The following is a 24531-nucleotide window of genomic DNA, read 5'->3' on the forward strand; positions in this document are numbered from 1 at the left end:
CTGCTTTCTGGAGAAGCTGACCTGAAGAGTGGGCTCAAATGCAGGTTCCAGCATGCATGGTAAACATACAGAGAAACCAGGATCCACCTGCAGCTCATTTCCTTAGGCTCTCCAGCGATGCAATGTGATCTCACAGCCACAGTATCAGAAACACTGACTTACAGATGGGCTAGGCTGAGCCCTTAGTCATGGCCGGTGAGCACTCCCGCCTGACCCCTCATGCAATGGGGAGAGAGGGTCTCTCTCCCGCACTCACCCTGGAGTGCGGGTGAGAAATTGACAGTGCTATTACAGAGACAGGTATAACGAGGGTCATGGGCATTTGAACGAGAGATTATTCTGGCTGAGAGAATTAGGTTACGTGCAATGGAGACAGAAAAGGACATAAAATACAAAGTGGCAGTATGTGAGACATTCAACCAGCAGTAAGCAGAGTCTGGTCGGCTGAACTGGACAGGAAGCAGAGGAGAATGAAAAGCATATAGGAATAATGAGCGACACACACACAGCCATGATTCAGGAAGGGTGAAATGGGGTGGGGGACTATTTCTGGGGAAACAAGGGAAGGGAGGGAGGACTCAGGAGCTACTCACCACAACCACGAAAGGTCTACTCGCTGACTGGGGCTTGTGGATATTATACTTTTGTAAATATGCCAGCGACACAATGGAGCATTGTGGGTAAAACTATAACTACCCAGTCCTGACCAGGTAAGTCAGCGTTTAGACTAATAGCACCAGAGTCAAGTATGCCTTCAGTCACATAATACGGCTCAGCAAAGAAGAAGGGCCAAACACCCACAAGCCAGACAAAAACGGGAGCCAGGTAGGAATGGCATCAGGTGCTCTCACCTCTGGTTTGGATCATTTTGATGACGTTGCCCACATACTCATACAGGATGACCAGATTGCACTGGGCAATGTCAATGCCTTCATCAGCGACCGAGGTAGCAATCAGAATGTTGTTATCTCCGCTGGCTCTGAACGCTTCCAGAGCACCCTTCTGGGCCAGGAGGGTCATCCCTAGGGGGTAAACAGTGCAACTCACTCATGAAAGAGTTATGCTCTTGGAAAGCCAGCTCCTAATCAGGAACCATTTAAAAGTGAAAAGTGATTTTTACCTTGAAAAACAAAACAGCACACAGTATATCAGATTTCACCTAATAACTATTTTTCCATTTGGCAGATGAAGAAAGTAAGGCATAGAAGTTATAATGTGGCCAGGCGGTGGTGGCGCACACCTTTAATCCCAGCACTTGGGAGGCAGAGGTAGGTGGATCTGTGAGTTCGAGGCCAGCCTGGTCTACAGAGTGAGATCCAAGAAAGGCGCAAAGCTACACAGAGAAACCCTGTCTCGAAAAACCAAAAAAAAAAAAAAAAAAAAAAAGAAGTTATAATGTGTTTCACAACCTAGGGACTAAAAATGCTACAGATAAGGGAATCTGAAAATGTTCAGATAGCCAACAACCTGTAGCTTTTTTTAAAAATTCACATTTTTTTTCTGGGTTAGCTATGAAACAAGAAGGAACTACCCAGAAAACAAAAATTGTCAGCATCATCTTAGCCTATTTATTCATTCACCTAATGCTCAGTCAGCAATTATGGACTATGGTTGGTCAGGTAGGAATCTGATGGCTAAAGATGACATTTTTGTCTACAGGAATGATAAGCAGGAAGCCATGGCAAAGGAAGTGGGGTAAGAACCACAAAATGGAAATGTTGGGGGAGGTCAGCTTAGGTGTGAGGTCAGCTCGGTGTGAGGTCAGCTCGGTGTGAGGTCAGCTCAGGTGTGAGGTCAGCTTGGTGTGAAGTCAGCTCAGGTGTGAGGTCAGCTCCGTGTGAGGACAAGGACAGCTACTCGGCAGAAGCAGGGCACTGAGTAAGGTCTCAATACACGACGGAAAGATGGATGGATGCATCGGTGGATGGACAGATGCATGTATCAATAGAAGGAAGGGAGGGTGGAAGGAGGAAAGGAAGGATCCACACACGCATGGATGAACAGATCAGAAAACAGTAAGTGTCTATTTGTATGTCAGTCACAAAGTTTGAAAATCAAGTTGGATTCATGCTGGAAAGAGCTTTGTGATCCAGTCACATTAAGAAAGTACTAGATGCCAGGCAGTGGTGGTGCATGCCTGTGATCCCAGAACTCGGGAGGTAGAGGCAGGAGGATCTCTGTGAGTTTGAGGCCAGCCTGGGCTACAGAGCTAGTCCAGGACAGGCTCCAAAGCTACAGAGAAACCCTGTCTCGAAAAATCAAAAAAAAAAAAAAAAAAAAAAAAAAAAAAGAGAGAGAGAGAGAGAGTATTAGACTTGAAACCACACTTTCAAAGCTTGAACCCACTCTGCGTTTATGAGATCTGGAAATTCCATGTGGGAAAAGTACCAGAACAATGAGTGAGGACCAAGAGGCCAGGGGTGGAGGCTTGTTTAGTCTAAACAACACTGGCAGGAAGACCAGGGTGACAACATGTCACATGGCAGGAGATATTCTGGGAGCTGGGCCAAAGCTGTGATGAGGGCTAGCAACACAGGAGTCTTTCAGGTAATGATGACCTCCCACCCTGTGACCACACTAGCTAGAGTTCAGGTTGCCTGGGCTGTTTTTAATCTATAAAATATGCGGTAGATAGAACAAAGTCTACTGTGCAAAGAATAGCAATATAGTAGATGCAGAATATTTTTATTTCCAGAATTTGAAGAGAGGAGTCAGCTCAGAGTGCTGATAAGCAACTCCGGCTTTGTCTGCAGGACACGAAAGGAGGCAGTTTCCCGCATAGAACCAGACTAGTGTAGCTTCTGGCATTTGGGAAGCGTGCTGGCCTTCTGAGACCCTGACTGGGTTGGGCAGAGAGACAGTTGCGGCCATTCATGTGAAGGGAGCCTGCAGACATGGTTAAGATCCCTAATCAGTTGAGTTACCTGAGAAGTGAGTTCATCTAAGTGGGCCTGACCTAGTCCCATGACCTTTCGAATGAGGGTTTAGGCCCTCCATCACCTCAGAGACTTAAATAATTCACATGCTGGGGTTTCCAAGCTGTTCTTGGCTCCTCCTCCTGACTAACTGCCCTGCAGGTTTCAGGTTTGCATCGCCAGCCTAATTGTGTGTTCATTTTCAGGAAATCTCTGTGTACTAGGTACAGATATAAATACACATCCATACCATATACATATGTGTAGTCTCCTGGTAGCTTTATCTCTCTGGTTAAACTCTGACTGATACAAGCACAAAATAATGGAACATGGTATACATTTTATATACATAGTATGCTACATCTAATTCACTGTACACCAATACCTGTGGCCTGGTTGGTTTTGCCGCGTCCAGTCAATACGCCAGGCTTTAGAAAGCTGAATCCAGAATTTTCTTCAATCCATTTTTTTAAAGCCTTGAAGTGAGAAGCAATGACCAGTTGGACACTACTTATAAACATTAAACCTTGCATTAATTCAGCATAGAATATATTTACAAAAAGAACATGAAACCGAAGATACAGATGGATTTCAGACTGACAAACTCCAAATTCCAAACAACCGTGAATTCTAGTGGCCTAGAACTCTGTGGTTCATTGTGGCTTAATCTGTGAGATGTTTTCAGTGACAAAAAGGTGAAGTTTACCACAACAGGTACACCGAATAAGCGGATTTAGCAAGACTTTAAGATGCAAGGTCAATATGTGTAATCAATTGCATGCCTACATATCAGCAACAGACAATTGCAATTTGACAATCTGTGTGGTGTGTGTGGGTGTACATGGCTGACCATGTTGGGGTGGGGGGTGAGCATGTGTGTGCACAGGCATGTGGAGGCCTGGGGTCCTCAGGTGTCATTCCTTAAGAGCCTCCCCACCACCACCACCAGTTCATTTTGAGACTGAGTAACTCCTTAGGGATTGCCCAGCAGGCTAACCTACCTGGCCAGCAAGCCCCAGGGCTCTGCTTCTCTCTGCCTCCCCAGTGCTGGGGTTACAAGTGCACTACCGCACTCAGCTCTTTTGTATGGGTGTTGGAGACTAAAACTCCAGGTCTGGATGCCTGCACTTTCAAATACTTTACTTACTGAGCTATCTTACCAGCTCACAATGTAAATACTTTAAAGAAAATATTTAAAAATGGCTAAATCTAATCACTAAAACTAAAACCTAAGTATGAATCTAACACAATGTATGCACAACCTCTATACTAAAAATGACAAAACACTCATCAAACACAGCAAAAGGGGCTGGAGAGATGGCTCAGCAGCTAAGAGCACTGGCTGCTCTTCCAGAGGACCTGGGTTCAATTCTCATCACCTACATGACCGCTCACAACTGTCTGTAACTCCAGTTCCAGAGAATCTCATGCTCCTTTCTGACCTGCAAAATACAGATACACATGCAGGAAAAATACCCACATACATTAAAAAAAAGAAAAAAAAGATGGCAAAGAACACAAGACAGGTAACCTTCAGTGATTTCTACCTCCTATGAAAAGACTTTGCAGCTTCTTTCTGAAATGCACAATAAAGTAAATGTAGCAGGACTTGTAAAAGTGACAGTGTCCACTAGGCCCTCTTCCTTTCTTTCTCCTGTATATCACTCACTTTAGGCAGAGCCAGCTGCCATGTTGGAGGCACATCTTTGCAAACCTGACTACAAACCTGCAAAAGGAATCAAGAGGTTGACCTTGATTGAGCTAACTGTGACCTCATGAGACCAGGAGCCATAAGCACCCAGTTGTTTCCAGATCCTGGCCCATGGATTTCATATGATAATACATGTTGGTAATTTTCTGACTCCAGCTGTGTAAGTAATTGACTCTTCAGCAAAAATAATACAGAAACTCTACATAAACGGAGACATACAATGGCTCTTGGCTTGAAGACTCAATATTAATGTCTTTCTTCCTCTATCTATCCACAGATTCAGTGCAACTTCAAAAAAGACCCTGGGGGATATTTTTCATAGATGTGGAAAATCTGATTCCAAAATATACACAGTAGACAATGGAATGCAGATTTAAAAATATAGGGGAAAAAAGTATTCACAGTGCCCATTTTCAAGCTTATTAGAAAGCTGCAGCACTCAAAACTATGGGATAGATTCAAGAATTGATGTTTAAATCATGGCAACAGATGTAAAAATCAGTAAGAAATAGAAATTAGGGGTTGGGGATTTAGCTCAGCGGTAGAGAGCACTTGCCTAGCAAGCACAAGGCCCTGGGTTCGGTCCTCAGCTCTGGGGGAAAAAAAAAAGAAAGAAAGAAATAGAAGTTGATCCATCCAAATACAGTCAAAAGATTATCTTAAGTTACAAAAAGTAATTCAATAAAGGATTGTCTTGTGAACAGACAATAGGATGTACAAATCCAAAGGAGGAGGAGGAATGGGACATCCAACCCTACTCCATACTATATATAAAAATACAAAAAATTCTAGACAGCAACAGAAAATTTTTGCAACCTTTAACATCAGCCAAAGCCAGAAAAAAAAAAGAAAAAGAACAGACTTGAAACATTCAGTGTGCAGAGACATGGTTAAGATAATTTAGCTGGGTGGTGGCGCACACCTTTAATCCCAGCACTCAGGAGGCAGAGGCAGGCAGATATCGGAGTTCAAGGCCAACCTGGTCTACAGAGCAAGTTCCAGGACAGCCAGACTACCCAGAGAAGCCATGTCTCAAACCATGCCCCCGCCCCCAACCACCATCAAAAAAAAAAAGGATAACTAAACAGTGGGCTGTAGGGCAGCAGAAAACACTTCACATCTCTTGTCTCAACAGAGGACTTTTTGGCCATCCTACAAAAGACTCTAGAAGACTTAACAATAAGATGGTAACCTATTTTTCCCAGAACTGGGGACTAAACTCACGGATGCTAGGTGAGTGCTCAACCACTGGGCTGTGGCCCCAGCCCAAAAGCTTACCTTTGGCATTGGTTTTAAAATCTGAGTACATAAACTTTTTAAAGATGATCTCAAGACAAACTTCTAAGTGTATGAGATGTCCAAGCATATTAGTTACTAATCAATGTAAATCAAAACCTACAGGATAGCTGGAAGTGACAATTTCAACAGGAAAGTCTTAAAAAGGATGAAGTGCTTACTCTGTATGCCAAGACTTAGAACTGTGAGGAAATAAAACAGTGAGGTATTGGTGTAAGGATAAACAATCAGGACAGGCCCACACATGCACGGATACTTGATTACAGGGCAGTGAAGTATGGGCAACCTTTTCAGTAAAGTAGAGCCAATCTGTTGTGCGTGTGCACGCGCGCGCGCGCGCGCGCGCGCGCGCGCACACACACACACACACACACACACACACACACACACACGGCTTACATCCACAAGTGCTCTGGTTTTCACGAAGAGAATGGTTTTGGTCTCTGGCTTTAAGTGGTACTCCTCTTGTAAGATCAAGTAGAGGTCTCTGAGTTTAGGGTTCTCGTTGCTGGGATCTGTGGAAACCTTTTCCAGGTCCTCCAGCTTTTCTGCAAATGGAGAACAGTTTGCAAAAGGCTAAAGAATGTTAAAACTTTAGAACTGTGGCCTTCTATTTCAAACAGTTAGCCTCTCCATTGTTAGCCAGAAATCTAAGTAAACACTAATTTCAACAGCAGTTTAGCAATATAAAGCTCACACATTCTTTGATGCAGTAATCTACAGCTAGAAATTTGACTCAACAGTTCTATTTAGAAAACTGTGAAGAAGATTCTGAGGACAGTCACTAAGATTGTTGAGACTATGAAAGAAATACAGAAAACGACCCAAACACTGAGTGACTGAGAAACTGCTCCACAGATCTCAAGCTACCTGGCTGATGGAAATACAACTTTGCTGTTAAAATTAAAGAGGTATGATCTAAAAGATACATATTTTCTGTTTGGTTGTTGTTGTTGTTTATTTTTTGAGACAGGGTTTCTCTGTGTATCCCTGTCTGTCCTGCAACTTGTTCTGTGGACCAGGCTGGCCTCGAGCTCATCCCTGCCTCTGCCTTCTGAGTGCTGGGATTAAAGGTGGGATTTCAAAAAGATATTTTAAGTTAAAAACTGAAGCACAGGATACCTTATCTTTTTTTTTTTTTTTTTTTTAATAGTGTGGTGTGCTAGAGCCAGATCAAACCAGATTACGATGGCCACCTGTGAAGTTCTTGAGGCTTATGGTGACTAGTTTTAAAAATAACCTTAAAAATTCAATTCTCTATCCTTGCAGCCCGATGACTTGTACTAAAAACAAATATAACAAATAGCCATGCTCATTAATTTCCTAATTCATTTTCTCACATTTACTGTGAGTTGTGTTCTTGAGTTGTTGTGCATGTGTGTACAAATCTAGAGTACATGCATGGTAGAAATGTTAGCGTGTGTTCAATCGCACACAAGCTCAATGAGATATTGGTGGCTGGAAATGGATCACAGTAGAAGTACTTATGCATGGAAATGAAAGTGACACTGGTTTCATCCTTCGCTGGCAGTCTAGACTTTGTAAAATGCTAAGCATATAATGCAGATTAAATTTAGCTAGTAGTTATGAATCACGTAAAAATGAAGAAATGCCCTCCTTGTGTTTGAAAACTATTATCTAGTTCAGATACAAAGTTGCTCACTTCACTGAGAAATCAGCCAGGTGCCAACATGTCTCTGTTGTTTCATTTGGTTCTCACTCCTAGACCTGACAGCCATATCAGAACTACATTTACTTTGGTAATTGCAGTCTCCAGTTGGCTGTGAATACAATAGTCCTGGAGAGACTACACAAATGGCTAAAAGTAATTTATAGTGAAAAGTTTCATGTTTATTATTTGTGAGTTGCTTACTACATTATCCCCCATATCAGTAAAACTTATGATAAATATATGCAATTTGTGTACACATTTTCTCTCAGATAACTAACTGTATGTTTATCAACACAGCATATCACTGGCTACACATATGTATAGTACATAATTTAGTATAGACAAAAAAGTTATTAGTAGTGATTGCTCCTAGGAAAAGTAATTTTAAAGGAGAAAGAAAACATTTTCCATTTACTATTTCTGATGTTTGAAGTCTAATGTAAGGGCACTAGGGGTATATTTCTCATTATTAGAAGTATACATAAGCCAGGCAGTGGTGGCACATTCCTTTCCCAGCATTTTGGAGGCAGAGACAGGCAGATCTCTGTGAATTTGAGGCCAGTCTGATCTACAGAGAGAGTTCCTGGACAGCCTGGGCTACACAGAGAAATTCTGTCTCGAGAAGAAGAAGAAGAAGAAGAAGAAGAAGAAGAAGAAGAAGAAGAAGAAGAAGAAGAAGAAGAAGAAGAAGGAGAAGCATGTATAAAGCACAGTCTTCTTAACATCATTAGAACACATGTTGGTGTTATTAAACCTTTTTACATTAACAAGTTGAACAGAAAGCTACTACTTATTAACTGTGGGAACCAACTTTTCCAAATCCCACTGTTTTCCCTTTTCCCAAACAAAAAGTGGAAAAAACCACAGATGTATCTGTAAGGATTAGATTTTTCTGAAGCCAAACCCTCCTGTGTTTTTTGTTTGTTTGTTTGTTGGTTGGTTGGTTGGCTGGTTGGTTGGCTTGTTGGTTGGCTGGCTGGTTGGTTGGTTGGTTGGCTGGTTGGTTGGTTGGTTGGCTTGTTGGTTGGCTGGCTGGTTGGTTGGTTGGTTGGCTTTAAGGCTTTTGGTTTTTGTTTGTAGTAATAGGGATTTCAGTTATGCTAAGGTCATGCTCCATCATAGCCCCTATAATGCCTCATCTTAAACCCAGCACAACAGCACCAGTGAATAAATAGATGCTAAGTGTGATGTGCACCCTGCTGATCAAACCACCAGACTCCAGAGACTCCTGACCCTGGAGTCAACCTCACCTTCAAACCTCCGAGTAAGATCTTGCTCAGTCTCATCAAATGCTGCTTCTCGGACATCGTGGAAGAAGGCTTTGAGGTAATTAAGGGCATCCTTCATCTGTGCATCCTCACTGATGATGAGAGCATCGTTGTATTTCTGTTTTAAATGAAAAGTGGGTCTCAGTACCTTTCCAAGTCCCCATGTTCCCCACACTGACGTTCAACCGACTGTCTTTAGTACAAAACTGGTTTCAGGAAAATCTTTCTCATATTGCACTGCTGAGTTTTTAGAGGTAAGTAAGTGGCCCTTAGTGGGTCTATGATAAAAATTAAAAAAAAAAAAAAAATCAAACCTCTGAACCAAAATCTGGTTTCTTTTGTTTGTTTGTTTGTTTTAGTTAACTAGAAATATTAATTAAGTAGATTCACTTTGTATTGTAAAATTACGCCTTGGGAGAGGAGGAGAAACGGTGTATCATAAGAAACAAGAATAAAAGCAAGTCAGCAAGTTTGACATCACCTTGCATCATAGTGCTGACATTCTTCTTAAATTCCAGAGTCATAAATAAAATGTACACGGGCCTTTCAGAATGATGGCCCTCCCCACCTGTGCTGACAGTCCGGTAAGCATTAAAATTCCATAAACACATGCTATGGAACAAGTCTTTAAATATGTTCTATAGCGTGACAACAGATGTGGTGGCTGTTCCCGCCATTCCTTTCTTCTGTGTTAACCGGAGCCCCCAGGGTTCTAAGTTTGTGGCTTTAACAAAGCAAGGCCACACGCGCATCAGGATGTGGCGACAGGAGCCACTTCTTGAGCTCAGAGATGAGATTACCAATCACAAATCTAGAGCAGTAGTGTTTTGTCATCACCCAGCTTTCTCCAACTATATCCATAAGGCAGAGCTGGAGGCTTGACATGGACTCTGAAACTCTGTTCCAGCCTTGTAGCCTGGCTGTTTCAGAGAACACATGAGGTTGGGGGTGACTTTCTGGAAAGTTCCTAAGCTCTTGGCTAGGATCAGAAGCTAATGTTCTCTCAGCTGCCACAGTGCAGACCCCAGGAGCTGCAGTGCCAAAGCATGCCATTCAAAGCCGCAAGTGATCTACCCGCAGATGTGATGTGTATAGAAAGAGCGCTCTGCAGATCCTGCTCTCCTCCTCTTTGTCCGGCATCTGAAAGACCATGCACGCTTTGTGAACTGCAACAATCCACTGTTCGTACTTCTGGGTGCCAAATTCTCTATTTTGAATTTGAAAAAACTTTCCTAGAGGGCAAAATAAATCAATAAACAAACAAATAAACAAGTGGTCGTCTGCAAGCATTGGTTCTAACATGCCTCACCCTCTAATTTTCTTTCTTATTCATTATAAGTGATATTTATCCTTAAGTATCCCGAGTTTTCAGCAGTGTGTGTGCACACACGCACACATGTGTGTAAGTAAAGTGATTACTTACTAAACGACCCAAATCAAAGTGCTTTTCATTTATAATTGCATTTTTTTTTTTTCTAATCTTGTAATGTCAATATTTCACTTTACAGAGAGGAAACGGATTCAGAAAGACTGAGTAAGGGCGGCTGGAGAGATGGCTCAGCAGTTAGGCTCTTGCAGAGGACCCAAGTTCAGCTCCCAGCACTCACGTTGAGTGGCTTCCAACCACCTGTAACTCCAGTTCCAGGAGGATTCAATGCCCTTTTCTGGCCCCTGGGAGCAACAGCACTCATCCCACACAGTCACATGAGCATACACATAATTTTTTAAAATAAATCTTTTATAAAAGGAAAACTAAATAATTTACCCAAAGCACACAACTCGTATTGTGTGGATGTGGCAAAAATTCAAACCCAGCTATGTGATGTCTAAGCTCTACAGGTCTAAGGGGCTGACAGCCAAGTAGTTCAGAAATAAAAAAAATTAAAAAAGAACACACGGGGTTGGGGATTTTGCTCAGTGGTAGAGTGCTTGCCTAGCAAGCACAAGGCCCTGGGTTCGGTCCTCAGCTCTGGCAAACAAAACAAAACAAAACAAAACAAAACAAAACAAAACAAAAAAATAAAAAAACCCACAATGTTGCCTTTAAAAACAAAGACACCATTAGAATAATAAGTCTCAAGAGCTTCATCAGAGACAGGTATATAAAAATGGGAGCACCAGTACCCCTCACAGCCTGTTCTGACACCTGATCTCAGGGCAGCACTCAGCACCAACCACAGCAGAGCACAGAGATGTTGTTCTGGATGCATCTGGGTGCACACACACCTGGAGCTAAGCCTAGCTGCTTGGTTCAGACTGGTAGGGGCCACAGTGATTCAGACTCTGAGGGGGAGGGTGCCAGCATGGGGAGAGGTGAATAGATGAAGTGGAAACAGCCGCAGTGGCTTAGTCTATTAGTTTAGTTTCCTCAGCACAGTACAGTAAAATTCAAAGACAAGAAATGCATTTATGCATTAAATGTCTCCCCTCACCCATTCATTTTCAAGAATAGAGCAAAGGACTGGTACCCAACAGGTAACCGTGGCAGGCTTCTTCCCTGCTCCCATCCCACAGACAGGGTCTCAGTACGTAGCCCAGGCTGGCCCTTAGACTCACAACCTTGTAGTCTCAGTCTCCAAGCTGCAGGGGTTACAGATGTTGCCACCACACTCAGCTCACAATGAGATGTTTTCCCAGTTCCAGAAGAAATGAGGTGGCTATCGACAATTACTCGATGTGAGGAGGTGGGAAAATATTCTATGCTATTAGGAAATGAGTTATTGACAGGATTTGGACTGGAGGAAGTGTAGATCTTAGCTACAGCAATGAAAGGAATAATTCAGTAAAAGTCCTACAATTCCTTTCCCCGTCTGTTTATTCATCATCACTTTAGTCAGATCATGTCATTCTGTTCGTGGGTGACCCATGTACCTCCTAGCTGGTCTCTTTACCGCCTGCCATTTTTTCTCCATCAAGTTCCTACCAAGTAGCTACAGAGAGTTTCCAAAACAGTAGAGGAGAGAGCATGCTACCCCATGCTACTACTTCAGGGCTTCAGTGGATTCATTGCCTAACTTAGTCCCCCCAGTGTTGTCCTTAGACACTGTTTGTCTCCTAGATGCTCGTGTGGCAAAAGGCTGGTCCCAGCATGGTGAGGTTAAGAGGTGGTGACACGGTCCAGAGCTGAGGACAGTGAGAGGGTGTCAGGTAATTGGGGGCACTGCTCCCGGAAGGGATTAATGCAGATCTAATGGAGTCCCAGTGCTGACGCACATCTTGGGAGGAGGGGGCAGCAAATTCCCAGTTCAAGGCTAGCCTGCACTGTAAACAGAGATTCTGTCTCAAAAGAAAAAAGAAGGAAGTCAATTTAGAAGATGATTTAAAAAGAGTATTTTTTCAGTTATGTATGTCCAGATGGAGATACTTTGGATTTAAAAAGAAAATAAAGCAAAAGAGAATTAAAGAATTCTTATAAGGTGACTAAACAACCAGGAATGAAGAAAGTCAACATATGAGCCAGGTGTGTGGTTCATGCTAGTAACCCCAAGACTCAGAAGGCTGAAGCAAGAGGACTCTGCAAGTTCAAAGCCAGCCCAGTCATATAGCAAGTTTCAGTCCAACCAGGGATACAGAAAGAGACCTCGTCTCAAAAATGACTAGGGAAATGGGAGCCAGAGAGACAGCTCGGGTTCAATTCCCACCAGATGTGGCAGCTCACAACTGTTTGTAACTTCGGTTCTAGGGTATCTGACGCATTCATCACACATGTGGTGCACATACATGCATGCAGACAAAAACAACTATACACAGAAAACAAAGATAAGTCTTTGAAAAAGGACTAGAGAAAAGAAAGGAGGTGGAAAAATGGTGGAAAGATAAAGAAAATAGAGAAAGGAGGAGAAATGTGTGTGAATAAATGAGACTAAGTCAGTCCACATCTGGATATAATCTCACCATTGAACTGGAAAGACACTAATGGGCAATAAATGACCATCGTCAAGTGAAAGGGACAAAAAAGTGAGATTTAGCTCATCATGAGTTAGCACAGACTTACCAAGTTCCTTGGAGACGTCCTTTGCCAGTTTCTCCGTCTCCTTCATCAGCTGAGATATGATGGACTTAAAGGTGTTGACAGTCCGTGATTCCACTTTCCTGAAAACTAGGATCAAATGAACGTGAGTAGTTTGAAGGACGCACAGGTCAAACGCTGCCATTTCCAAATCCTCCTCTGCCCTCGTCACATCCTCTGGAAAGCCACAGGCTCCAAGCTCACTAGTAAGCGGCCCAAATCACAGCAAACACTCAAAAGCACTGAAACAGCTTCACGTTGCTCCCTGCGCTGAGTCTAAGGTCCCCCCTGGCCTAGGTGCACTGAGTCTAAGGTCCCCCCTGGCCTAGGTGCAATCCAGCCTCTCAGTCTAGGTTTCCTGGTGCCTCTGCGGACCCGTCTGGTAACCCTCTGGTTACCACACTCCAGCCCCGTTTCCCTGCTTTCCTATATTCCTTCTCCACACCATCATCTAGCCCTCGGAGAGTGTTCCCATTGATCTTACTATTCACGTGCTATGTTCTGGCGGTAGAGAGTTGACAAGAACTACCAGATGCTGCACAGAAGGCTGATTCTTGGAGGAAAGAAAGGTGTCTCCCACACTCGCCCATCAGAGTCCTGCAATGCGGGTGCAGGCAAGGAAGGCCTCGAGGAGCAAGGGAAGGAAAGTCAGTCTCTCTGGGGAGGCTGCTGTAAAATAAGCATGGGAAGGAGAAAGGCGGGAACAGGAGCCGCCAAGCACAAAGCCCAGCTGGGATGCAGGCGCGGAATAGCACAGGCAGGGTTTGCAGAGTCAGGGAAAAGCGACGTAGTCGTGAAGAAGCTCAAAGGGCTCAAATCATAGAGAAATCCACCGGTGTTACTAAAGGCTTGTGGTGGGCCGGTCTTCACACTCTCCCTGGGGGACTCTCAGAAATGAATAGGGCTGGGCCCTCCCGGGCTGGGCCCTCCCCCTCCCATTCCACTTTATGTATTCTGCCACTGAGTCAAAAGCAGTGCTCAGGCCAAGACGAAGCCATGTGTAACTGCTCTACCTCTGGGCTTGCATGGCTAGTTAATCATTAATAACCATCTGCTAGTGAATCTCATTTTTAAAACCTGGTCCGGTCATGTGTTGAGAGCTATTATGATTCAGATCATTCCAACTACAATTATCAGATCCATACAGGAACAAGAGGACCCCATAGTACCTGCCTAGGGCATGGAGCCCAGAGGCCTGACCTAGCCACTGGCTCCCAGCTCTCTTGCTGGTGTTGGTAAGGGTTTTAGAGACAAAGGGCAGGGATGTTTGTCCCCTTCAGGCTACTTTTGAGACTCATGCATCACTCGGGAGAAGAGGTCGATTAGGGAGAAAGACAGGAGGGACATGTGACTATTTCTGAAGTTTGGAATTAAAATGCTTTTTACCAAACAAACACCTCAGACTTCATCCATCTGAAGTAGGAGGAGCAGAGAGTCACGAGTTCCCAAGGGGTGTGTTGCTGACCCCCACTTACTTTTCTGGGGCTTATAAACAACCTGCTCCAGTTCTTCCACGTTGTCCCTGACTGTGGCTATTACGGACACATCAAGAGCGGCACAGAGTTTGCAGATGTGCTGAATGGCTTCCTCTGTGGTTTTGGCGTCTCCAACACCAACTGAGGCAGTCAGCCCGATGACCTGTAAGGAGCATCCCCAACCCTGGTTCTCGGACGTTCTCCAGGATGTTGTGAGCAAAAGGGCCCCCGAAGTGTAGCGCTAAATAAATCTCATCATCCAGACACTGATCAGAGTGAGAAAGGAGAGGAAACCCTTTCCAGGCAGGGCTAGTCTTTCTTTACCCCTGTGTCTCCTACTAAGGAGGAAAACATCACATGGGAACGAAATGGAATAACGTGTCCATTCCAATCTCCTCCCTGTCCTGTTCGTTTCTGTGCGCTTTGACAAGCACCTTCAACAGTCAGTGAAGGGGAAAATGGCCATTTAAAACGAGAGCTGTGTAGATTCAGTGAGATAACTTCCTTCAGTAATAACCTGACAACTATGGAATGATTAACTCACCAGTGAGAAATCTGTTTACCATCAACATTACTTGAAAAGATCAAGCTGTGGATACCACACTAAATGTCCTTTAACCTGTACTTCTGAAATGGGTAATTATTGGAGCTAAAGAATTGCATACAATTCATGGTTTACAGCCTCATTTGGGGCCCTGATATAATACCATCATTCTTTATTGTATCCATCTCTGTTATCATCTACTGTTTCAAATCTTCTTCATCCTCTCCAGCTCCCTCTTCCATTTCTGTACTGATGATTTCAGCTCAGCAATCTCCTCTCCTCAGATTGAGAGAAAGGAGAATTTAAACCCATGATTTCCTTCCTTCCTGTCCCATCTAAGAATGACCCTCTGAAGTGATTCTTCTCATGTGATATTGGACGAGGTGCTGCTCATTTCCTGTACTAAGCCACAGATTTGCCCACTGACACTCTACCCTCCAGATGTCTCCAGGGTCATCTGTCATAACTAACAGCTTTACTGGTTGTCCCCCATTGCCATCCTGCTGAGTTTGCTGCTGCTCCTTACCTCACTCTTTATACTCAAGTGATACTGTAGATTTCAGGATTCCAGAGCATGCCAGAATCTTTCATAGCTCTGTGCCTCTGGACACACCACATACTTTTAATGAAAATCATGAAGTCATCTACCTGGAAAACCCCTGTTAGTTCCTCTCTTCTCTGTTATGCCTTGCCTTACTATTACGTTTCAACTACACCCTTCACCAGTCTCTGCAGCAAATCTCATGATAAGCTGTGACATAAGCATTATGTACCCGCTCCCTGTGCAAACTTAACTGTATGAGAGCCAACATTATATCATTTGTATCAGTGTCCCCAGGGCCTAAAACAGTGTACAAGGTACATGGAATCCCATGATTCATATAGTAGGCCCTCAACATCTGGGTGTTAAAGACATCTGTGAATTCACACAACCATGGATCAAAAATATTTTGTTAACCTCATAAGTACTAAAATGTATAAATTCCCCACCTTTATTCCCTAAGCAATGGAGTATAAGAATGATTTATATAAAATTTACATTATATTGTACAATATTAGTAATCTAGAGCTGATTCAAAGAATGTAGGAGGAAAGTGTGTAGACTGTATACAAATGCAATGTCATCTCATACAAGAGACTTAAGCAGCCTAGATTTTGGTTTCTGTGAAGGGTATCCACCCTGGATACCAAGGACAACTGTTTGTCAAATGAATGAACCAAAACTAACCAATGAGTTGTAAATGATGGACCTAGAACTGGAGGAGGGTAATCTCAAATGTGGCTACAAGAGTAACTAAATTGACTTCTGGATGATTGTGGCTCCTATGAGATATCATCTGACTGGAAATACCTGAGGCAGTGGGTCTGGCGACTCTCCAAGTTTGTGATCTAGGTATCTGAACATGATCTGATTGTATGGGTGGTGTTTACTGGTGTTGTGGCATTCATCAAATATCATCAAGGTGAAGACAGACAGTGAGGGGATGGTTCCATTGTTGAGACTGTTCACAAGAATCTGGGGTGTCAGGATGATGATGTCATTGTTTTCAATAATCGGTTGCACTGAGACATTATCAGTCGTTGCCCCAGAAATGCCTGCTACATTGTACCTGGGAAATGACAGAAATCCCTTATTCCAACTGCAATGTAAACAAGGAAACAAAGGTGAAACATCAGATCAGAGCAACAATGAATGAAGTTCCCCCAAGACCAAAAGAATGCAACCAGGGAGTAATTTAAGCTTATACTCAAACCTGACACAAAGCCAGAGATCAGGAAATGAAAGCTGGTTAATTGACCATGGTATATTTATTCTTTCAAGTCATTAGGAGATGAGTAATTCTTAAAAGAGTAATGTCAAATGAAGTAAAAATCATTAAGAATGACTGGTAGATCATCCTCAGCCACCAAGTCGTTCACTCTGTCAGAGAAATCCATGAAGGCTTAGCAGTTTTGGTGGAGCTAAACAAAAAATGTTATTCCACAAGGAGTTACCTCTAACAGCTAAGTTTATGGTTATTTTCTTTGAATCACGCAGAACAGGGGCTGGAGAGGTGGCGCAGTAGTAAAGAGTGCTGGCCATTCTTCCAGAGGACCCGGGTTCAATTCCCAGCACCCACAACTGTCTGTCACTCCAGTTCCAGGGTATCTAGCACTCTCATACAGACATGCATGCAGGCAAAATACCCATGCACATAAATAAATTATTTTAAAACACACAGAGAGTTAGAAGACAGCTCTGGTTACATGGAAAAAAAAAAGTATATTCATGGCATGAAGCTAGAATTTAAAGAAAGGAAAAAGCAGTTGGACTGATTGTAATACATACCCAAGTCTTTCAAAATAGCGTGAGAACACAGTTGCCTGCTGTTCATAGACAGGAATTTGATTAGCAAAGAAGACCACTTTCCCTTTCTGTCCATGTGGGAATCTTTTAAGATGACGTTCACATATAAGAAGCGATACGAAGGTTTTCCCACAGCCTTTGAATATGGAAGGAAACAGATGGGTAATCAGCATTAGATGCTCCTCTACAATGTACTTATTTTCAGCTTCTCTATCACCATTGGGATACAAATAAACTAATCGGTCATCTGCACTGACGTGACAGTTTAAGCAATGGCTAAAAACCATCAAGCTACATCCTAGGTAACATGCACTCCAAATAGCGAGACCCGAAAGCAAACAAAGAGGGCATTTCTCTTCCTTTGTCCACGTCCCTTAAAAAAACACATTGAGACTATTGAGAGGACAGCTTCCCAATGGCAAACACAAGAGAAACTTTGAACTTCTTCGTTGTGTCATGGCACCCAAAGACCAAAGAAAAAGCAAAGAGAAAATGACGTCAGCTACTGCAATTGACTCACCGGTAGGAGCACATATTATTGTGTTTTTCCCTTTCTCAGCAGGCAGAGCAAGCTCCAGTTGGTAATTTCTTGGTTTCAATGGGCTGTTCAAATGATTAGAAGACACTTCTACAATATAGAGGGAACAAGGTTACCAAACGGCCAGTGCTCTAACCACCGTTCAGTGGACGTGAGTTCTGACTCTAGCCTCAAGGGCCCCGTTTTGAAGGTATGGAACCTTTCCTCTTATCAACTGTCCCACTTCCCCCATTGATTTGGAGCACACACTTGTCTCTCAGTGATGAAGTACCAACAACAAGGAGACAGGAAAGGCCAAAGTGAATTCTTTCTAAATCGTGAAAACTTGATTAAGAAAAAAAGGGAAGCAAGACTGGTCTAATTCAAAGCAAAGCAACTCAGAACAGAGAAGCAAAAGACCCCCAAAGCCAGCTGAGAACTGTGCCACCGGCATCAGGTTCTCCAAGCAACTTTCAGAAGGAGACACCATGCTGGACGCTTCTCAGGCTTCCAGATGGATCAGTGCAAGGGGAGATTTAATGATCTGAGGCCTCATCTCAATAACAGGTCAGCATACAAAATGTCAGGAGACAGAAAAGACTGAAATCACCTCGTGTGTCCAAGCTTCCCACTGTGAAGAAAGAGACTTTCAAAAAATCAGCTTTGCTTAAAAGACATGTATGGATCACTGTGCGTCTGAAACATTTAAAGCGACCCACACTGTGTCACTCCAGAAGGACAGAAACCTTGTGTCATTCAGTTGCTGACATCATTTGTAAGGTATCTTTTTTTTTAATGTTCTAAAAAAATTACATTGTTCTTTTAACACTATTCATTATTCATCTTATTTCCTTCCTGGTACATTTTGTTATAAATATGTTATGGCATATCTTACAACCTTCTGTTCTCTTTATGACGAAAACGTATTTCAAGGAGCACTCGAGGCCTTATCCAGCCCTAGGTAACTTCACAGCACCATGTGTATGAGAACCAGTCGACTGAGCCCTCCACACAGAAGCTGGCAAACAGAGGGCACATAGCCCACTCATCCACTTGGATGGCAGCCCTGGGATCCTGGAAGGAGACTGAGCAAGTGGCTCAGAAACAGAAGTGTTCTTTTAGAGCACAAGGCTGCTTTGGTGTGTCGCAGACACTGAAGTTCTGTGAACATTACATCAGAGGAAGCTGTGGGCGTACATTCTCAGTGGTAGCGGGCAGATAAAAGCAGCAGGGGCCACAAAGATGGGAACAGTGATTCTAACTATGAAGTCCCTATGGCTACACAAATTCTCTTTCCTTTCCTAATCATCCTTTAAAAAAGATTTTCAAAAAACACATGATGCCCGGTACCTGGAGGTGGGCAGGAATTCTGAGAAAAAATGATGTCCAGTACCTGAGGGTGGGCGGGGATTCTGAGAACAAATGATGCCCGGTACCTGAAGGTGGGCAGGAATTCTGACTGAGATTCTGGCATTCTGGCTCTTCCTGTATGAAAATCTGTATGCTGGACATCTCTGTTCCATCATCTTCAGCAGCTTTACTTTCAACCCTTTTGAAACCTTTATGAGATAACAAAAAACAAAAAACAAACAAACAAAGAAAAAAGCTTAGAATCTTAATGTAATCTGACTGTGATTTTGGTTGTGAAAGCCCCAAAAGTCATAACACCGAACATCTAAATTTCCACTGAGCTCTTACAGCCATACCTTTTGCTTCCTTAACATTTTGTGCATTTTTAAAATTCTTTTATTAATTAATTTATTGTGTGTGTCACTCATGACACAGGGAGTGTGAGGAGGGCAGAGGACAACTTTCGGGAATCGGTTCTCTCTATCATGTAGGTCTTAGAGGTTGAACTCAGGTCTTCAGGCTCAGTGACAGCAGCTTTGACCTGCTAAACCATCTCAAGGGTCACCTTTCATTTCTTAGAGCAACTGGAAGAATCACTTTGAGTTGGAAGTTCCATTTGGTGTTTGAATGCCATGTCACTTAGTACCACGTGACTCAAAGTGTGGGACATGCCGCTGATGAGCAGTAGGCACCGTGAGCCCCCCCCCTCTCAGTAGCTCATTAGTTAACATTTGCAAGAGAGTCATTCCTAGGCACACGAAAGAATCGACACTCATGGCTTTCATCTCTGGCTAATCCCTCGCCAAAGACACAGACAGTTTCTACAATCATTTATGTTCTAAAGAAACCCAGGGGAAAACTAAAACTAGAAACTCGGGTCTTTATCAAACTCAGATTTAAAGCAAGCATGAGTTTCCAGAAGCCAAATAAGATTGGCTTAGTCACAGCAAATTCTGCATTCACTCCTGCTGTCGGTTCCAGATGGCTTCCAGGCAAGAGAACCAATAAATATCCATCATTCTCAATATTCAGCCTCTACTCTAGTAGGGAGATAAGTCTTGTGATTTGAACCTTTCGGTCTGAAATTCTCAAGCTATTTCTCTGACAACTTCAATTTGGGCTGGAAACCCATAATTTTCCTTTCCCAGACTCTTTGGGCTGTGTGGGCTCATTCCCTCCCAGAACTCGCCTTCCCAATGCTTGTTCCCTAGAGATGTAGCCATGAGTATCTGAACAGAACAGTGTCTCTCATGTAAAGTAAATTCTGGTAGGATGTGGCAAAGTCCTGGGGCAAATGGTGAGGGGCACAGCAAGGTCCAGGGCTCTTTCTCGAAGCAGCCCACCTTCCTCAACAATCCACAGTTCGCTGAACTTGTTGTCTTCTTTGTCCAAAGCAAGTTTCAAAACCTTGGGCCAGTTCTCCTTATCCGATCTGAGAAGACATTCGACCATCTTCTCCGCACCTGCCATCATCCCTTTGGTGAAGCAGATCTGAGCAAGACAAACGCAGCATGTAAATCAGTTAGCTCAGCTTTCTCTGAAGAGATGTCTACTCAAGTAGCATTTGAGGGAAATCACTGTGAAGTACAGTGCAGTAGGTCTTAGTTAGCATCATTTTTCACCCCACCCAGCACTAGCTTTTAGACAGCCTTTCCTTTACCTTTGTCCTTTATATGTGATATCAATATGTCAAGCCAAATGTTCTCATCTTTTGAATGCTGACATCCATTGTCATCAGTAATCCCAGGGCAAAAGCTAACCCATATGATAACCATTCACACTAAGGATACATCAGCATATAGAGTTATTTGAAAGACCCTAACAGAGTAGGCACTTCTAATGACAACTAAAATGTGCTTTGTATGTACTATTATGCATGAAGCTGACATAAGCACTTTATGTGTTATCACCTCATTTACTCCTTACCAGCATATTAATAAGGAACATTTTTCTTACTTTAGACAGGAAAAAAAAAAAAAACAGAGGCTAAATGAATTGTCCAGGATCACATCACTAGTTAAGTGATTGAGAGGAGATTATAGAAAATGTATCTATGTCCAAGAGTCTAATGGTTTTTTTTTCCTTTTCATTTGGTGTACTGTTCAATGTGACATGGACATACACAAAACACTATTGAGAGAAAAAGTTACAGGGTAACCTGAGCTGAAAATGGGCTAAACTTCAAATAGTCTAGCATAAAAATCACCCCATTCACTTTAAAAATTCTTTTCTAGTCATTACGTCTTATAGATGAGGGTTTTTATGGGTTTCAATTATCCTTTGAGGGCCTAAAACAAGACTAAAAACAGGAGCCGTTTCCAAGAATCGCTGCATTTTTCTCTAATTTTGTGTTAATTTACCTGTCTGATTTCTTCACATTCCTGATTAATTAAGCATTCAGACAATTCAGAAAGGATATCTGTTGGATTGATCCTGGCCTTAAATTCTGGTTGTAAACGTCGTAAAAGTAATCTATGTTCCTCTAACTTTTCAATTTTTTGGAAATCCCAACTTTCAATGGCTTCATAGAGTCCACAGTAACCTGAAAAGAAAGAAAAATGGAATTTCTTAAATGAGTCCAACATGAAATGATTTAACATCAAAACCGTAGGAATTCTGGTTGAATCGATGGTTAAGAGAACTCAAAACCATCTGCAAATGGCCTCAGTTAGGGCTGACAGTTCGAAGGCTTGGTCCCCAGTTGTCTTTACAGGTAACTGCGCTGTGATGGTTCATCACGGTTAGCACATTGAGTTCATGCAGAAGGAGTGATTGAGAACTGTGGTCTCGCTGGAAGAAAGTCTTAGAGATGCGCTTTGGCTCCTTCCAGTTGCTCTTTGCTTCCTGTCCACCCACAAGTGCTATTTTGGTTCACCACGTGCTCTCCACCATGGTACCGTGCCTCACCACACATGGGTGCGAAGCTACAGGTTCATATGGCTCTGTGTTTTCTGCCTTTTATTTCCTCAAGCATTTGGTCACAGTAGTGACAGTCAACTAATACAGCTATTCGTGATTTTCCAAAAAGGAAATAATATTCATTTTTGGCACTCAACAGTTCAGGCCTTCCAAAATTCATTATCTTTCAGGGTAAAGTCCTAAGGACAGCTATGAAGCCTTGTATTTGATCTTAGTATAAAATCTTCAAAATGCCCCCATGTACTTTAACAATAACACGCAATTTACTTTTTTAAAATGTTTATTTTTTATTTTATGTGTACCATGAGTGTGTCTGATGCCTTGCGGAGGGCAGAAGAGGATGCCAGATCCCTGGATCTGGAGTTACAAATGCTGCTGAGCCATCATGTGAGTGCTAGAAACAAAACCTGGGTCCTCTGCAAGAGTAGCAAGTGCTCTTAGCCACAGAGCCATATTTTGGCCCCAATTTACTTTTTTTTTTTTTTTTTTTGAGCTGAGGATGGAACCCAGGGCTTTATGTTTGCTAGGCAAGTGCTCTACCACTGAGTAAATCCCAAATTGGGGAATTTACTTTTAAATTAGTCAAACTCATCATGTTTATCGTCTCAGTAGGAAGCAGTAAGGAAAACAAGAGGAAATATGAATCTTACTTCCTGCCCTTGAAGAGCTTTCCTTCCACACCATTTCAAGACAAGATGAAGTCAATGGGCAAATAGAGGAGGAAGAATGACTTCCAACTAAAATAACCTAAGAGTGTCTCACACTAAGGCTCTTGGACTGAATCCCCAGGCTTGCCTGCCTTTAAGACCCACATTTAATTCAATCAGCAGCCCAGGAAGACAATGGTTTTATTCCTATATAACCAAGAAACTAACACAATCCAAGTATCTCCTGGAACTGGGAGATGGCTCAGTAGATACAGAGCTCAGCACACAAGCCTGAGGACCTGAGTTCCTATCCCCAGCTCTCACGTCAGAAGCCAGCTAGAGCAGCATGGCCTATAATCCCAGCCAGTCTAGCCAAAACGGTAAACTCCAGGTTCAGTGAGAGACCCAGTTGCAAATCATAAGGTGAAAAGCTCCTGAGGAAGACACTTAATGTCAACCCCTGGCCTACACAAAAGTGCCTTCACACATGTGTACAGACACACATACATTAGTGTAACTGATTCTCAAGGTTCATCCCCATGGTAGCATAAGTAAGCATCCCTTCCCTTTGTAAGCTAAAAAGGATTCTACTGTATGTGTGCACTGTGTGTTTTTCTTCTTAAATTGTATTTATTTCTTAACTGTTCATATTTATTTATTGTGGTGCTGAGATGCGTTTGTGTGTAAGGCCTCCCCACAGGCTGGGGGAACGTTACCACCCTAACGAGTACTACATTTGTGATAAAGAGTATTAGCTGCTTGTATCTCAGCTGTGGAAGAAACACCGCTATGAACATGAGTGCAGAATCCTCTCTTCAAAGCTTTGCTTTAATTCTTTGGGAATCATGCCAGGTATGGACCTTCTGGATAATGCAGTGACTTTTTTTTTTTTTTTTTTTTTTTTTTTGGAGGAAACTCTACACTATTTTCCACAACAGTGATACCATTGCATAGCCTACTAATAGTGCACAAAACTTACAATTTCCCCACACACCTCATGAGTACCTTGATTTATTTTATTTATTTATTTATGTTTATTTATTTACTTATTTATTATTTATTTATGGGCGGGAGTAATGGGTATGTAGCAATAACTCACTGAAGATTTCACTTCCATTTCATTGAGCATGAGTGACTCTGAGAATCTTTTCACGTGTTTGATGGCCAGCTGTGTGTCTGGAGAAATGTCAAATCCTTTCTTTTTTATTCATATGGTGACAGGAGGCGGCACTGGAGTGCCACAGTGCATGTGTGGAGGTCAGAGAACAATCTGCAGGACAATTTCCTCTTTCCACCTTGTTTTGAGGAGGTCTCTCTTCTTGTTTCTGCCACACTCAGACTGGCCCATGAGCTTCCGGGTGACTTCTCTGTCTCTACCCCAATCTCACCATAAGAAGGTCTGGAATGCAGATGTACACTGCTGAATCCAGCTTCTTCTCGTGGGTTCTGGGAACCCAGTGCAGGTCATTAGGCCGTGCAGCAAAACTTTTCATGAGCTGAGCCCTCTAACCAGCCCACATGAGCAGCCCATCCACTTTGTCTGTTTTTTAACCAGGTTTCCTCTGTTGAGTTCTAGGAGTCCCTTACATTACATATTGTAATACACATCCTATGTATTATAGATACTAATCCCTCATCAAATGCATGATTCATAAACATTTTCTCCCGTCCTACAGGTTGATCTTCCACTCTGGCAGTTGTGACCTTCTGCATACAAAGATTTTTAGATTTTACACAGCCCTATTCATCTATTTTTGTTCCGCTTAGCTGTGCGTTGGCATCATATCTGCAAAGAGAGGTGCTCCAGTTCTTATGTCCCAATACAGATGCTTTAAAATTCCCTTTCTTGCCTAAATGCAAG

At 42.7% G+C, this 24531-nt stretch overlaps 1 protein-coding gene across 2 annotated transcripts in view; it reads right to left on the reverse strand.

Annotated features, from left to right (window-relative positions):
• Positions 1-24531, reverse strand: part of Ddx58 (DExD/H-box helicase 58) — a 47782-nt gene that overhangs the window by 9983 nt on the left and 13268 nt on the right. The window contains exons 3-15 of one of the 2 annotated variants that reach the window (XM_036177519.1): positions 21465-21646; positions 20448-20595; positions 19191-19313; positions 17758-17865; positions 17220-17373; positions 16242-16500; positions 14347-14509; positions 12857-12961; positions 9937-10094; positions 8845-8980; positions 6322-6470; positions 3301-3391; positions 852-1022 (exon numbers count right to left, since the gene is read on the reverse strand). In XM_036177519.1, coding sequence (XP_036033412.1) covers positions 852-1022; positions 3301-3391; positions 6322-6470; positions 8845-8980; positions 9937-10094; positions 12857-12961; positions 14347-14509; positions 16242-16500; positions 17220-17373; positions 17758-17865; positions 19191-19313; positions 20448-20595; positions 21465-21646 — 1947 coding nt within the window. The remainder of the gene's footprint in view (positions 1-851; positions 1023-3300; positions 3392-6321; positions 6471-8844; positions 8981-9936; positions 10095-12856; positions 12962-14346; positions 14510-16241; positions 16501-17219; positions 17374-17757; positions 17866-19190; positions 19314-20447; positions 20596-21464; positions 21647-24531) is intronic. The other variant, XM_036177520.1, reaches the window with a different exon arrangement.

Source organism: Onychomys torridus, chromosome 2 (genome assembly GCF_903995425.1).
Source record: "Onychomys torridus chromosome 2, mOncTor1.1, whole genome shotgun sequence".
Taxonomy (NCBI): Eukaryota; Metazoa; Chordata; class Mammalia; order Rodentia; family Cricetidae; genus Onychomys; species Onychomys torridus.